The sequence below is a fragment of the Morus notabilis genome, unplaced genomic scaffold (assembly GCF_000414095.1).
Source record: "Morus notabilis unplaced genomic scaffold, ASM41409v2 Scaffold759, whole genome shotgun sequence".
Classification (NCBI taxonomy): Eukaryota; Viridiplantae; Streptophyta; class Magnoliopsida; order Rosales; family Moraceae; genus Morus; species Morus notabilis.
Window position 1 is genome coordinate 296,782 of NW_010366029.1, and position 17,621 is coordinate 314,402.

General features: G+C 31.2%; 2 protein-coding genes across 2 annotated transcripts in view; one reads left to right on the top strand and one right to left on the bottom strand.

The window, feature by feature from the left end:
* The window catches only part of LOC21398840 (E3 ubiquitin-protein ligase XBAT33), a 21,283-nt gene extending 20,957 nt beyond the window's left edge, over positions 1–326 (top strand). Inside the window, exon 12 of the mRNA XM_024172864.1 lies at positions 18–326. The gene's annotated coding sequence lies outside the window, so the exon portion shown is untranslated. The remainder of the gene's footprint in view (positions 1–17) is intronic.
* A 4,838-nt stretch (positions 327–5,164) lies between these two features.
* LOC21398841 (CEN-like protein 1) lies at positions 5,165–6,560 on the bottom strand. The gene is made up of 4 exons (XM_010109116.2): positions 6,171–6,560; positions 5,910–5,971; positions 5,738–5,778; positions 5,165–5,633 (listed from the first exon to the last, which is right to left on the bottom strand). The coding sequence occupies exons 1-4, from the start codon at positions 6,372–6,374 to the stop codon at positions 5,416–5,418; spliced, it is 525 nt and encodes a 174-aa protein (XP_010107418.1). The 5' UTR covers positions 6,375–6,560; the 3' UTR covers positions 5,165–5,415.
* Positions 6,561–17,621: the final 11,061 nt, after the last annotated feature.

Below are 17,621 nucleotides of genomic sequence, written 5' to 3' on the forward strand. Positions count from 1 at the left end.
CTTGACTGGCTTGGCGGGGGGGAGGGGTGGTTCCCTTTCTGCTTCAATTGGAAGAGAAATTTTTTTCTACCGAAAATTGCAGCTCAAGGTAGTGTAATTTAATTTCCTGTCTCAAGACTGTGAGTTATACAAATCCATGTTTGCTTGCAGTTTTTGTTTCGCTGGCTACATGGTCCATTGGGGGGCTCAAGTAGCAAATTGACTATCTTAAGAATTGCTCTTATGATTTGGAGAGAAATGTAAAAAAAGTGTTTGGATGTTTGGTTCGATTGTAATTGAATACAAACAAGGAAACAAAATTATATGCATCTTTCTTAGTTCATTTTACGATTGCCGGCTTTGGTCTGAAGTGCCTAACTCTGCCTCTTGATTACGTGTAGAGTTCAAACCCCATCCTTAAGTTCTAGAATAAAAAGTAATTGGGTGTCTATTAGAAGATCATTGCCGTGAACTACAGTATTACTACAACTTTATATATATATATATATGTGTGTATATATTTCCAACATCGTACTTCAACTAGGGGCATTTTCGCATTTTAAGTTTGGTTGCGAATTGCGATCGTTCAACTGAGTCCTTCAGTTTTTCAGTCAAATTCCCAAACCCGACTGAGAAAAAAATAGTGCCGAACAGCCACCGATCATGATGTTGTGGTCTCGATCGTTTCGGAGAAACTAGAAAAACATGTCTTTTTTTAAAAAAAAATGTATAAAATAAAAATGTTTTCCCTGTTTTTAAGGTTCAAAACAACATATTACTTTACAGATTTACACATATAAGCTCTTTTTTAAGAAAAATAAAATTATGTACAGCTCAATAACCGAACGCTCTTAATAGCTAAAGCCTAAAACGGCAATCAATCTACCTTAACCGCCGGCGTCGGTTTGGCACTGAACCAGCAGGTTTTGGTTTGTGGTAACAATTACTATGAGGAAGATTTTCTACTACGTTTGGTATATTAGTAGGTTAAGTTTTTCTAATTGTTAAATTTGTGTATTTTTTAACTTTTATGTGATTTTATGAAGACCTAACAGATAAAAAACTTCACTTACCGGTATGTTAACGTATCGGAGAATGTTTCTTATTATTATTATGAATTTTTTTCGGTACGTCAACATACCAATAAATTAAATTTTTTGTCTATCGAATCTATACAAAATCACTTAAAAATTAAAAAATACACAAATTTAATAATTAAAAAAACATAATTTATTGATACGTCAGAGAATCTCTTTTATTATTACTACTACTTTTATTATTTTTTTCAAAGGGATAACATGTTATTATTATTATATTAAGGTATATAATATATTGGCTACAAAATAGCTGGTCACATTGGATTTCATCAATTCTTGGGAAGCGCTAGAAATCTTGCAGCAAAAGAAAATTACCAGCTGGTATATGATATTCATGATTCGTACATTTGAATTTTGAATATTAGAAAACGTGCTTTCTACACTACTTATTTGCGCTTTTTTTTTTTATGGGAATTTCTTTGCTCTTTTCACTCTACTCCACCTTAATTTATTTTTTTCTGCTTCTTGTTTTTTATAAGTTGAGGTGATTATCTAATCCAATCTCGATGCGAAAATAGTCTTCTAACTTAAGTAACGGATATGTGTGGGACCCAAGGCCTTTACAAAATGGAGTACTTGCACTGGTAGTTTTGACTTTTCTGTTGTACGTTTACATAAAACTAGATAAAGTAGACCAATTACTGCGTGAAATCTAACATAATTATCCCCTGATTTAAGGAAAACACTTTTTGTCCCTACTCGTAGACTCACGACCTTGCGTGGCACTCACTAAAAGGGGCCCCCTAATTTTATTTTTTATTTTTTATTTTAAAATTTTTTTTACTTTACGTGTATTTTTTATAAAAAAATATTATAATAAATTATAAATTATGATTCAAATCATAATACGAATACACTAATTAAATGCACTCTTAATATATTAATAAATTTGAGTTTTTTAAGAGTTAAATTTACATATTTTTTTTATTTTTACATAATTTTATATAAATTTAATAAATAAAAAACTGACCACCATATTACGTGGCGGAGAAGATTTTTTTCTATATTTGGTTTCATAAAAAAAAAAGAAAGAAACTAACTAAAAGGACTTTTACTCTCCATCATTTCTGTTCACTTCACTGATTCGAGTTTGTAATTCGAGTTTAGATGTGATTTTATGTGAGAGCTTTTTACTGTAGAAAAAAGGTTAGATGTGACTGTTTCTGAGAACTTTTTACTGTAGCAAAACTCAAATTCTAAACTCGAATCGGTGAAGTGAATGGGGCCTTATTCTTCCTTCTGTGTTTAGCTCCGTGATCTACCATAGAAAGAAAAACAAAAGTGAAAATTTATTAATAGATTTGTGATTTCAATCTAATCATCTAAATTCTAAGAGAGTGTTTAATATGAGGATTCGTGTTATAATTCAAATTATAATTTGCAGTTTATTATAATATTTTTTCTTATTAAAAATACATGTAAACTGATAATCATTCTGAATACGTGAACCAAACGTCCACTAAAGTTCACGTGGACTAAAGTTCATAGTGGAAAATTTCGGGCATGTTCTTTTGTCCAAAAAACTCAAAAAAAGACAACTCGAGTTCTAATTTTATTCAAGTTCACATTCTTTTAAATTTTAACTTTATTCAAGTTACAACTTCAATTTAAGTTATAACTCAAAAACTACACTCAAATTACACTCTAAAATAACAACCCCTTTATCACCATCCTTGCTGATGGAGTCTTTAGTTGAGGTTCATATACTGATAACTTTTTTGGGATCCCAAAAAAAAAAAAACTAGTCTTTCAAATTAATACGAAGTTTCGAAGGAAGGCCAAGCCGAAGGATCACCGAGCGACAGCCGGAAATCGGAAGTTGGTGCATCAGCAGATGCTAGTGGGCTCAAAGTCTGCGATTTTTCATGGGCAACTTCCAAAAGACCGTCATTGGCGACGTCGAATTCGGAAAAGGAGTGATTAGGGCTCTTTGCTTCTCTTCTTCATTGGCAAAGTTGTGGAGCTTTTAAGCTTGCAAAACCCATATTGTTGAACTATGCCCATAGGCCATAGATTTGTCAAACACATCCTGAATACCAAACGGAGATCTCTCTTTTTTTTTTTTTTTACCCGTGAAGAACAAGTTGTGCAGAGAAGATGGAAACAGAGATAAACCCAAAAGTCATGGTGGGGTTCACAAAAAAGTTTTTGGGGAAACGGTATGAAGAAATATGGTGGGCGGAAACCGTTTTCAAAAACAGTTTTTACGTACTTTTAAAAAAGTAAAAACGAAACGACTTTTATTTAATAAATATTTTAAAAATAAAAATAAAAATAGTGATAATATTTTTTATAAAAAATTAAAAAATAGTTAAAAGTTGTTATTATTATTTTCATATTTTAGTGTTTATTAATAATATTATAATATATTAATTAATAAATATAATTTTATTTTTTTATTATACTCAAAATAATCTCTTAAAATATTAATCAAACATAATTTTAAAATCGGTTACAAAATAATTCTCAAAACAATCTTATTTTTACTTTTTAATAAAAATAAAATCATTTTAAAATTAATTCTAAATACACCCATAAAAATAAACTATAGTACATAAAATGAGCTGAAGTATTGACCACATGGCGTCTTTTTTTTCTTTTTTCCATTTGGGTCGTGAGTCTTTACGACTCGGGCTAAATAGCAGCTTTTTAGATTTAAGGCTCCGTTCATTTCACCGATTTGAGTTTAGAATTTGAGTTTTGTTATAGTAAAAAGCTCTAAAAAACAGTCACATCTAACTTTTTTATTATAGTAAAAAGCTCTCATATAAAGTCACGTCTCAACTCAAATTAAAAACTCGAATCAGCGAATTAAACGGGTCATAAAATTGTTTTCAAGTAATCTAAACAAAGTCAAAATAAATATTGGGAACCGGCGATGGATAAGCTTTTACTTTCTTCTGACCTCTATCACTCAAATTTTCTTTTCGTCTTTTGTTTGGTCTTCTTTTTCACCGAGGAATGACAAACAATTATAGGCAGAGTTTTAAATCTAGCTTTATACAGCTCAACGAATAAGATTTTTTTTATCCCCATATAATATCATTCATACGTCTGTATAACATTTAAGGGTTGTTTTTTTTTTTTTTTGCATTTTTGAGTTTGGGTGATTTCAGTGATGATTTTGAATTGAGTTTAAGTTATAATTTGAGTTGAAATTATAACTTGAGTTTGTGTTTAGATGTGCACACGTGTGTTATGATTTAAATTGAGAATCTTTTTGAGTTTGTATTTGAGTAGGTTAAAACTTAAATTTATATTTATATAGTATTTTAATAAAAACTCGATGGTGATGCAAAATTTTAATAAAGTATATGGTGGAGTTTTATTCGTCTTTCATTGTGAATGCATAGAAAAAAAAATCATCTCAATCAGAATAAATATGAAAAAGTTATGACACTTTTAAGAATAAAAAAAATATTGTTCAATAATTTGAGTTCGAGTTTATGAACTCGAGTTGAAGGTTAAATTTGAACTCGAGTTTAGTCCCAAACTCGAGTTTAAACTCAAATTTTACAAAAAAACATGAACTTGAATAAAATTGTAACTCGAATTTAAATTTTTCCTGAGTTTCATAATAAAAGAACAACCCCTTAACTTTTTTTAGGTATAACACTTAATGTTACATGAATATTACGAACAAAAAAGTTGCGCACACGTGACTGATCCGAGTGTTGGTGAAAACAATTCCAATGATTATAACTATATTAATTATTAAAAAGAGAGACATAATAATCCACCATGAAACCAGCAGAGCTGGCAATGTACCACACTTTCAGATAAATTTTTGCAAGCCAATAGCATGCCACTTAGTCGAAGACTCGAAGAAATGACACATAGTATATATAGCTCTCTCTAGTCTCGTGATGCTATATGTACTAGAGTCCAGTCACGACCGATAATTAATTAGACGTTTAGTTCATAAATTTAAAATTATTTTTAATTTATGTATATTTTTTATGAGAAAAAATATTATAACGAGCTACGAATCATGTCACCGCATCTTCAACGAAGCATGCAAAGTGGTAGGACCCACATTCAATATTGTCTTCCGAAACCTAGCAAGAAGAACAAAAACACTTGCCCTACTTAACTAATGCCAATACCATTAAACCAAGAAAAAGGTCCGTACTAGCAACACAGTACAAGAAATTTAGGACTTTACTCACACATCAAAGTGAAGACTAATCTTCACCGACACAAACAAACAAACAAAAGATAAAAAAGAAGAACCCCATTTTTGTCGTTTGTTGTAGATGATAATGATCGTAGTTTTTAGTTAGTTATAACTAAATTTTTTTTTTCCCTTCTTGAACTTGAATTAATTATGATGATCATATCATCTTCTTCTCGCAGCAGTTTCTCTCTGAGCATTGAAGTAGACGGCGGCGACGGGAAGGCCGAGATTGTTGTCTTGTGAAAATGTCCTTGTGTTGAAATAGTCTCTGGAATCTGGAGATCTCACGGTTTGTCTTCCTCTCTGCTTGAACAAGATGAACACGTATCTGTGGATGCCCACCACCGGCTTCGGAGTTTCATAACTCAGAATTTCTCTTCCTGTTATTTAGATAATTATTATTTAGGTAACATAGAGAAGAAGAATAATAAGGAGAAAATGTAATTATACATATAATCTACGTGTTAAAGATGAGAACACCTACCAAATGAGGCATCAGTTGTTCCAGGAATGTCTGTGACCATCCTGAAAGATAGATTAATGTTGAAATTGTTACTTAATTATGCCTTACTTAATTAGAGCTAAATACTACTTTAAAGAATGTGCATATATAACATGACTATAAGAAATAGAAGTTGGTTATTCGAAATACTAACCAATGGAGATGTTCTCTTAAGTACGGATTGCTAGGGCTTGGAGCATCCGGGTCTGTCATAATCTTCAATAATTGAAATAAAAATAAAAATAAATTAATGGCACTCCCATAGAATGTACGTCACAATCTTCAAAACTTTGAAGCAAAATTAAACAAAGAACAGCACTATAGCAAATGTGATAGTGATATATAAATTAGTATTAACTTACTAATGGCAATGAAGTACTTAGATATAGATCATATGGTGAGTTGATTAACTTACTAATGTATAAGCTGCCCTCATGTCGTCCCCACCAATCTCAACCCGAGGTTTCGAAATAACGACATATGGCATGATCTCATGGCCATTAGCAACTTGCTTGTTGGAGTTGTAAACGACATTCATTCTTACACTTGTGGTGAAATTGTCTACCACATCTCCCACTACTCTTCCTACACTCAGAGCTGGCTCCAAGATCCTTGACATTGTTAGTTAAAACCAAAAACGGGGAAGCAAAAAAAGAGAGAGGAAATTAAAAGGGTTTAAGAACTATACATATATAATGTATGATTTCTTGGTGCAATGGGGTTATGAGGCTATGAGGGGATTTTATAGGCAAAACAAATAGACAATAATTTTATTACGAGCTTGGCTTAGAAGCTCAAAGATTCGATAAACTGTCATCTATTTATGGAAAGGATATGTCTGGTAATCTTTCTAATTAAACGTGTTGTTTATTCGAAAGATGTCAAGAGAACCCACTAAGGACGTGAGTTAATTTGGTAGAGTTTGTCCTATGAGATCCCTATAGGCAAAAGAAAGCTTTTTAAGATATGTGTCATCATTTTTTATATGTGCCCTTCGTCAAGAATCCAACACGTATTGGGGTTTGTCTTGATGGGAATGAAGAATATAACTTTTTTTCCCACTTCAAAAATCATATCTCTGCGCAAATGGGAATTAGGCTTTTTATGGTGCTTCTCGGCATGAATATGCTTTCTAAACATTAAAAACGAAAACAATATCTTATCAATATTTATCAACTGGGGAAGGATACTTTCTAGTTTATATAATTGAACGACAATGACAAGGGATGATCATTGTGAAATTATTTGTGTTTGCTTTTAAATGGCGTGACAAAGCATAATTTAAGATTCCCGCCGGCTACGTTAGCTTTATATTCGTCGCAACCCACAAATGGCAACTCAAAACATTTCTAGAATAATATTTTTTTTTCTAGAATATAATGTTATGACTATTCATTTATTTCCAGTGAAGTTGAACATATATACAAGACACTATATGGATTTCCAGCCGTCATAATTCGTCGTTTAATCAACTAGGCTCGCCTCAAACTTAGATTTTGTTCCTTTACTGTCTTGACCACTATATATTCTAGTACTATTGATCATATTCAAACTTAGATTTTGTTCCTTTAATGTTGTTTTTTTTTTTTTTTCCTTTGATTATGTATGGCCAAATTGCGTCGAAGGTATATATTTCAAATTGTTGTGGCAATTAATTGCATGTCGCACAACATCGACTTGTGATGCATGCCCAGCAAATTGCTTCTCTAGAGGCCAAATCCATGGTACCACACGTCTACACATTGCATCTTCTTGTGCGATGAAACCGATCTTACATAACAAGCTTTCCTTGGAGAACTTCAACTTAACCTTTATTTATTTGTTTGTTGATTTGTCTGATAATTAGGAGACGTTTAGTTCATGAATCATTAGAATCATGTGATTAGAACTATTTTTTATTTACGTGTATTTTTTGTGAGAGAAAACACTGTAGTGAACCATGAACCATGATTCAAATCATGGTTTAAATCCTCTAACCAAACGTCCCCTTAGTTACTTCATCACAACTTTATGCATGTGATTCCTTTTATTATATGGCATGGTTGGCCTTGCTTTTTAAAGTTGCTTTAAAATTTGTAGGACAAAAAATTGTTTTCTGTAATATTGGGTTTAAATCTACAAAATGTAGCTTCTTCATAAAAGTTTTGTGAGAGACAGTGATAGAGTCCTATCGGGCACCACTCCAAGTACGCTCCTTTACCGGCTCAACAACAAAAAATTTTGAAATTTTTTTTCTTACTTTATCCCCTAAATTTTTCAATTTGCACGGTTTATATTGAAAGTTTTAGAGAAGTTTCTGTTATACTCTAGATTTTACTTTTAAATTTACTTTTCATATTTAAAAAAACTAATAAACCAAAGATTGCATAAATTCAAAATTTTATGAACTATAAAATCCAAAAAGTAAATTAGATTCTATTAGCATTGTTAATTATTTTAGTTAAAAGGCAAAGGTATATATACTTCATGTCCCTATTTTCTTACTCCGGCAGTAATGATAGAATCTTTAAGTTTATATAAACTAGAGTATGTATTTTTATATTTTGCTGAAGAAATGTAATTATTATTTTAATGCTCATAGCTCTTATTTATTTTTTTAAGAGTTTCTCTTATAGGACCAAAAAATAAATAAATTATTGGTAATATTTTACTCTTTAATTGTTAAATTTATATTAAAAATTATTTATTATACATATTATTTTATTCTAAAATTTAACAATAAAAAATTAATAAGATGCCTATCAAAGAATATTTGATTTTTTATTTTTTATTTTACTACCGAGTGCAAAAGCCTTATACATGCGACAATCATTGCATGCATGTACATGCACCTGGACTTATAATAAAGCCATACAATATTGCAGCTAGATATAGCTAGATGGCTAGCTGGACAATATTGATTATCTGTATCATCCCTCCTCTTCTCTTTCTGAAATATGAATCCTAATCCAACAAAATCAGCGGATCTTTAGGAGAAAGTAGTGGGGTCCGCTATTTCACCAATAAAAAATAATTGAATACATTTTTTGTTGACTTTACTAATTTAAATTAAAATGTGATAATTTTTAAAAAAAAAACTTTTAATTATAATAAAAAAAATTAATTACAATAATTTTTAAAAATATTTAACTCTAAAAATTTAAAATTTAAATCAATAAAATGAACCAACCTTATTGCAAAAGGTGGAAAAGCATATCCCATAGGAATTTGGAGACTTGAACTGAGCCACAAAACCGGTGGTCTGAAACGCTTTGAGCGGAATAAACCTGTGTAAATTCGACACGCTGTTGATGTTGAAACTTTGAAAGAATAATAATTCTGCCAAACAACACGTGTGTACTGTGTACATTGTACAACTTGGTTAATTTTCTCGTCAGAAGCAGCTGAAGCTTTATGATGTTAAAAAAAAAAAAGAAAATTATATTCGTTCCCTCCTTCACGTTCCCAATGATGAGCATAAATTAAGGCAATATTTAATTCTATTTATTTTACTAATTTAATTCAATTTAAACAGTTAATATAATTTAAAATTATATTTAATAAATACGTAATTTAAATTATATTTTTAATTTAAACTTAATTAAATTATCTAATTTAAAATTTAATTCTTTTTTAAAATTTAACTGTTTAAATTATTTTTAAATAATAAAAAATATCAATTCTCTTTATTTTTTATATTTATTAAATATTAATTAAAATCTTATTTTCTATTTATATTAAAATTTTAACTACGTATCTAAATATTATTTCGAACACGCAGGGAAGCTTTGAACTACTCCTCAGCTAGCCAAATAGGTTACGTGTCCATCTCTTGAACCTTGAATTTAATAGCCTTATAAGCTGGCTACTATTTGCATGTAATATTATTATTAAGGATGAAAATATCAGTATGATATAAAATATTAGTACTTTAGATTTAAAAAAAAATTTGAAAAAATATTGATATCGTTAGAAATATAAAAAAACAACAAAAATTACATATTTTCACATCAAAACATATTTTTAATACTTTATAGTAGCATAAACATTAAAAATAGACATAAAAACAAGTTCTACATAAAAAAAAATATATCATACATATTAGTTTTTTCAGTATCAAAAGGCAGTTGTATGAGACTCAAATGTGGTCTTAATCTCATCTTGATTCAAACAATATTTAGTGTCCTGACATGTTATTTGATTATGCTTAACATGTCACATGTATAGATTTGTTGATTCATTTCCACAATATTTCTATAAACGAAAAATTGTGAACTCTTTCAATCTTTTTTACCTGAGATGATAGTGGTAGTATGTTAGAATTATGATAATTAAAAATTTAGAAGACGTTTGGTTCATAAATTAAAACCATGTGATTAGAACTATTTTCGATTTACGTATATTTTTTATGAGAGAAAATACTGTAGCGAACTACGAACCATAATTCGAATCAGAAAACGAATCTAGGTACCAAACATCCTCTTAATATCCATCATAATTTCTAAAAACATGAATAGTTTTTTACTTCAGTGCTGTTTGCTTTCTCTAAGAAAATTGAAAGATACTTCTGCCCTTCAATATTGTTTGTAATCATGTTAATCATATGATTCAACAAGTAAAGTAAAATTTATAAAAAAACAAAAAAACAAAAAACAAAACAAAAAAAAAAAAAAAAACTTTACAGCTGATATTTCTATAAATGAAAATTTCCACAATATTTCTATAAATGAAAAACGGTGAACTATGAGATGATGGTAGTGCCGTACTGGTACGTTAGAATTATGACAATTGAAAATTTTGTATCCATCATAATTTCTAAAAACATGAATAGTTTTTTACTCCAGTGTTCAACGTTTGCTTTCTCTAAAAAAAAATGAAAGATACTTCTGCCCTTCAATAAAGTTTGTAATCATGTTAATCATATGATTCAACAAGTAAAGTTAAGAAAAAAAAACCACAAATACTTTACAGCAGATATTTTCAATTTGGATAATTTCTGAAATTTCTCTAAAATTTTCTTTTATTCTGACTAAATTATACTATATGCTTACCGTTAATGATATTTATATCGATATATATATATATATATATATATTTGATATTTTCCGGATATTTCACCGTAATCAATATTGTAGTCAAAAAAATACCATAACCTATAAAATACCGAAATTTCAGAAATATCGGCAATATTTACGACCATGTCTATACCTTTTGATATTAAGAGCGAATCCATTTTCATAGACGGGTTTTGTTGCATGCGTCCCTCTTTCGCCTTTTTTTCTTTCTTTCTTTATTTCTTTCTTTCCTTCCTTTCTTTTATTTTTAAGGATTATTATCATTGGTTCCCCTGAGCTTTAGAGTCATTCTCAATTTATTCCTAAACTTTAAAAACTCTCAATTTACTCCCTTGAACTTTACTTATTCCCACTTAACCCATTATTTTGTAATTTCTATTAAGAATTGATAGGAAAAAAAATATAGTAATACAGTCATATGGTCTTTTTATTTGAATTTTTGTTAAAAACTGTTAGGGAGACACCACATGCCAAACTTTCTCAACACACTTCAGGAGCCCAACTTGACCCAAAAAGTTAACCTATTAGGTCTTGGGTCCGTCTATGTATATAAACCACTTCACATTCTCATCCACTTTCCATATGGGACAATACACACATGCATTTTTCTCAACAATCTCCCCCTCATGTGTGCGTTCACCGAGCTCCTCCTCGAATTAAAGTTTCAAGTAGCCGGTACATCCAAGCATCACACTCCAAACAACATCACACTCTAAACAGGAGCCAACTCAAGCATGAAAAAGAGAGCCGAAACCATGCGAGTCCACCAAATGCTCCACCATCCGCGTACCTGCGAGAACACCAACTCTCCACATGAGGCAACATGGGAACTGCAACCGAGTGTGATAGCTTGACCCATATGAACCATCGGCTCTGATACCACTTGTTGGACTTGGGGAGACACCACATGCGAAACTTGCCCAACACACTTCAGGAGCCCAACTTAACCCAAAAGGTTAACCTATTAGGTCTTGGGTCCGTCTATGTATATAAATCACTTCACATTCTCATCCACTTTCTATGTAGGACAACGCACACATGCACTTTTCTCAACAATAACCACAAACAATAGCCGTTCACCCCAAACTCAAATCCTAGGAATGTTTTTGTCCTTCGCTCAAGCTTACCATCATTCACATGAGCACAAACGGATCAACCAAATCTCAAAACAAAATCAACAGAGCAACCAAACCATACCTCAAACGGAGTCTTCAATCCAAATGTAGTTGATGGAGATCTAACCAAGTAGCATGCTGGAAAACCAAACTTAGAAAGCAAACAACAAGCTTTTCCCAAGAGAGTTGAATTCATACTATCTGCGACTAACAACTGTTGTGGCAAATCCCAAATAGTGTGGTGTCTCACTATCTTCTTCTCGCAGAACCCGTAACTCTCACCAAATTGCACACCATCATAGTCATCAACAAACGTCAAAATTGACATCCCCATATCACTAACATGACCCGAATGCAAATGCCATGAACGAGTGATCCTAAAATCTGGATCTAAGCAAGATGAGACCACAATAACACCAACAACTGTACTACCCTACAGAGGCCATTATGCAACCCTCCCTTAATCACCACAGAAGCTCCCTTACTGACTCTCAAAACTCCACTTTTAGCAGAATACCTATAACCTTATGAGTCGATAGTCTCCAAAGAAACAAGACTTTTTTTCAAATCTGACACATTTCTAACATCAAACAAAGTTGTAACTCTACCATCAAACATATTAATTTTGATTGTTCCAACACCAGCAACTCTACAGGACATATTATTCCCCATAAAGACAACACCTGCATCAATAGACTGATCATCAATAAACCAATCTCTATTTAGGCACATATGTTGAGAACATCCCGAATCAAGAATGCAAGAAGAAAAAATTGAAATTGCCTACGCAATCACCAGACACAGATAGGACATAATCATCATCTTTAAAATACTCAACAATATTAGTTAATGCTTCTTCACCAATTTTCTTGTTTCCTTTTAGCTTTGGGCAATCAACTTTCTAATGTCCTGGTTGGCGACAATAATTGCAATTGCCTTTTATTTTTTTAGACTTTCCTCTATTTTTGTTTTTGTATTTTTCAATTTCTTTACCTCTAACAATCAATGCACCTGATTGATTTTCATCACAATTTTCAAACACTTTTTTCTTCAGTTCTTTGGAATTCAAAGACGCATTAACATCTTCCAAAGAAATAATGTCTCTACCATATAACATAGTATCAACAAAGTGCTCATACGAATGAGGTAAAGAACGTAATAGAATTAATGCATGGTCCTCATCATCAATTTTCACATCAATAGTTTTCAAATCCAGAATAATTCTATTAAATTCATCAAGATGACTTTGAATAGATGTACTTTCTAACATGTGAAGAGTGTACAAACGTTGTTTTAGATAAAGCCGATTGGTGAGAGACTTAGTCATATACAGACTATCAAGCTTAAGCCACAACCCAACAACAGTAGTTTCGTCAATAATCTCGCGCAACACCTCGTCTACCAATGATAATTGAATAGCACTGTGTGCCCTTTCCAAGAGGTCTTCTTTCGCATCATCTGACAACGTTACCGGCAAAGCCTCCTGCCCTTTAACGCCTTAAGCAACCCTTATTGAACTAATAGGGCTCGCATCTTAACTCGCCAAAGACTAAAATCATTCTTCCCATCGAATTTTGTAATTTCATACTTTGTCATCATTGTAGAAGTCATAAATCCCAAAATAATTTGACGAATAAACCAAAGCTCTGATACCAATTGCTGTGTCAAACGTCAAATTAAATGAATTCAAAACAAAATATGAATAACAAAAAAATTCAAGAGATAAAAGGATTTAACGTGATTCGGCTTTTGGCCTACGTCCACGAATAGAAACGGCAAAAAATTCCACTATAACCAAAACGAGATTACACAAGCCTGTCAATAATCTTTCACCGCCCAAATCCTGAATATACCCAAAATCTCTCAACTTAAAAGTAAGAACTCTAACTGTCAAAGAATAATTCTATGACGAAATATTCTTACACCAAACAAAAAGAGAGAAAATATGTATTAATGGGAGAATACCATGCGGCTGCTATCTGCCAAGATCCATATAAGCATATATATATATATATATATATATATGTATATATGCTTAGTCGGCAAGCTCTATTGAGTCTTAATGTAAATCAAACCAAAGTTATGCTTACCCAAAAAAAACAATAATAATAAGCTGCGGCCCTTAATGAGAGACACGGGCCTTAGGCCCAAACAAAAAAACAAAGCTTCATGGACTTAATTAAAGCCACAAACCCAACAATCTACCTGACCAAAACTAAGCCAAGCCCAGATAATCCTTTGCCATCTCTTCCGAAACCCCATAGGGGTAATTCCAATTTGCAACACCAATAAGTCCAAACGATGCCTGAACTTCTAAACGACAACCAACTTGATCACCAAACTTGTCACAACTAATGCAATACAAATCAGATTGTCAAACTTCACTTGCTCACGAACACCAGGATCTTTATCTGTAACTACTAACTCCAAGTCTTCAAATAGGATAGCAAAATCATCAACTCTGTTAATTATTAAACTTGGTGACTTTGGCTCAACAAAAACAATGATAAAAGCGAGTACATGGTCACACTCAATCTCCTCTTTTCCGGCTGATTTTAAAAAGGCTTAAATGGGACTAATTCAAAATTTAAGGATAAAATGAGAATCATCAAATTGTTGGGGTAATTTGAGAATGATCTCAAAATTTAGGGACACAAATGAGATTAATCATATTTTTAAACTATCCTCCTTTTTTTTTCCTTTCTCATATCTACCCTTTTATTTTTTTTTTATTTTTTTGCCTTATGATATATTTTTCTTATTTTTTCTTTAAAATAACCCTCATAAATATACTTATTTTTAATTTATCGTTTAAATAAAATCTTCTCATATATATCTCTATCTTTTTTTTTTAATCATGTTCCATTGATAAAGTGTTTTGTTAGTGAGGTTTTTTTTTTTTTTATAATTGTCATTCTTTTTTCTCTCTTTTTTTTCCTTGCCCCTTTTTCATTCTTGTTCTTTTTGTCTTATTATATATTTTTTATTTATCTAAATGAGATCCTAATAAATATGTTTTCATTTATATTTGTGCGTGGTTTCAACTAGTCTTCCGCTATTTCTTCACTTGCTCTTCTTGTTGAATGCTTGGTCTTCATTATGTTTACTCAATTTTGTCGGAAAAACATCAAAACAATGATTTGTTTAGGTTTAATTTGGGAAATTAACTTAATTTGACAATTAATAAAGTCGTTTCGGTGCATTATTAATTCTGTAAAGGTAAAGTGTAAAACCACACTGCTCTTTAATCTTGAGCGCGCCTTGTTTATATTGCTTCTACTATATATATATATATATATATATATATATATATATATATATATACTCTTCACTGGCCATCATTTATAAAGCTTCAACTTTTTCTTTTTTCTTTTTCTTTAAAACCCCGTTCAGCAATTTGATTCAATGAAAATTAGAGTGGGTTTGGTTTAAGGATTCGTGCCATGATTCGAATTATAATTCGTGGCTCGTTATAATATTTTTTCTCATAAAAAATATACATAAATAAAAAATAATTCTGAATCCATCAACCAAACGTGCTCTTTGCAATCGTGAAAATCGCTCCCGGACATTACAACTTTACAAGAGAAACGGAAACCGAAACGCGGTCGTATTAACTAGATAGCCGGGCCTTTTACATTGTATAGGCCCGCTCACTTTGGGACTTCTCTTTAGGCTTTTTCCGCCCAGGGGCCACGTCTGAATGAGCAATCTTCAGACGTGGCCCACCAGAGAGGGAGATGTTGATGGCCCAAAAGAAGCATCAATTTCGGCCCAGTAATTAAACGATGCGCAGCACAACCCTCGAGTGATGAAGTATTTACACAATATGATCACTTTATGTCTTTAATTTAATAATATTATTAATCTATCTATTTTATAGTTATTAACATAATATTATTTTAGAAATACTCTTTTCATGTTGGCAGTTATGAATTTATATAACTGGTTTTATGGGTGGTTAGTAAATGATTAAAATGTCATTACAAGTTATTAGAGTTAATAATATATATTATTAATCTGTTTGTTTTATAGTTATTGACATAATATTATTCTAAAAATACCCTTTTGTACGTTGGTGGTTATGAATTTGTATAATCCGTTTTATAGGTGGTTAGTAAAGAATTGAAATGTCTTTTGTAAAAAATAAAAATAAAAATAAAAATGAAAGTCAACATTAAATAGTGAAAATTACTCCTCCAAAAGAAAATACAAATAAATAACTAAATTAAAAAAGTGGTAAACAACCTAATTCGTTGATTTCTCCCTCTATCTTTACAGGATCTAGTATAAATTAGGCTAATTACCACTTTTAAATCTAATTAGTCACACCTTTTTTATGCGTAAATTCAGCTTAAATTTTCCCGAAATGTATTATTTCCAAACGCCATTCTTTAAAAGTGATATTACTCTAATTCACCCTTCCACTCTCACCCCACTCTATGGGCCCAAAATATTCTTCCCTTCCCCTGTCTAATGGCGTTTTCCAAACTCACTGAATTATAGAAATAGTGAACTCAACAAATGAAAAGCATTTAGTTATAGAAATAAAAAAAAAATAAAAAAATAAAAAAAATAAAAAAAAAACTTTCTGTCTTCCTCTATTAAGGAGATGTCTTGGGAGTTTGGTTCAAAGGGCTTGGCCTGCCTGTATTTTGTTAATAAGAAGCCAATTTATTGAAGTTTTCTTTAGAGTTCAAGGGTTGATGTTACATAGTGAGAAATGCTAGAGGCTCGTATATAAAGTGAACATTGGATGCTTACTGCTTAGCCATTAATTAACACATTATTAGATTACTCTTACCAAAAACATAACATTATAATTACATGAAAACATCCAAAGTATAGGCTATGTTTAAAAATTGATCTCGTTTTTATTTTTCACGTTTTTCAAGAAAAAAAATGAAAACGTTTTTTAAAACGGTGTTTGGCACAATAAAGACAAAAAACAGAAATAAAAATGATTTTTTAGTTTAGTGTAAAATGAGAGAGAAATAAAAAATGACTTTTAGTCGTTTTTCATTTTTTATTTTTATTTTCTCTTCTCTCGAGCAAAGAGAGAAAGAGAGACATTAATAGATTTTCTTACACTAAAAATAATCTCTTGATAAAATTACCAAACGCATTTTTAAAATTAATTTTTGTCTGAGATTAAAAACGTTTTTTTTTTTCATTTTCATATAAAAAATAAAATTATTTTAAAACGAGTTACAAACGCGCCCGTAATATAAGTATTTTGAGTTCAAACCCGGGGCGAATCCTTTATTGGAAGACGCTTCAAATTTGGTTTCGTTTTGACTCATTTTTCACGGTCATAACAATTCCAAGGAGTAAACCTTGCTGGTCGAAAAAAAGGGAAATTGGGGTATCTTCTTTTTCGGGTCCCCCACTAGGCTTTCCTCTGCCAATGACACTGAACTAGATTCCTGGAAAAGAAAATTTAGATTCAAGAAAAGGGTGAACAGCAATTTTCAGTATCAATAAGAAGAAAAATAACAACCGAAACTTAAAAACCAAGGTCCAAATTTCCATATCCAATAAACCCCATCAATCCATCACCAACCAGAAAACAGAAGAATCTCCCATCTCATCTCTCTCTCTCTCTCTCTCTCTCTCTCTCTCTCTCTCTCATAGATTTCTATTACATTACTTGTAGTTCGGCCAGTGTTTTGCAGGGTAGAACTTAAAGATGCCTAT

Excerpts from the sequence above, each read along its gene's own strand:
- LOC21398841 (XM_010109116.2), bottom strand. The coding sequence starts at position 6,374 with ATGTCAAGGATCTTGGAGCCAGCTCTGAGTGTAGGAAGAGTAGTGGGA. Across the intron at positions 5,972-6,170 it reads TGAGGGCAGCTTATACATTA|ATTATGACAGACCCGGATGC; the intron begins GTAAGTTAATCA and ends CAATTATTGAAG. Across the intron at positions 5,779-5,909 it reads TTAAGAGAACATCTCCATTG|GATGGTCACAGACATTCCTG; the intron begins GTTAGTATTTCG and ends TCTATCTTTCAG.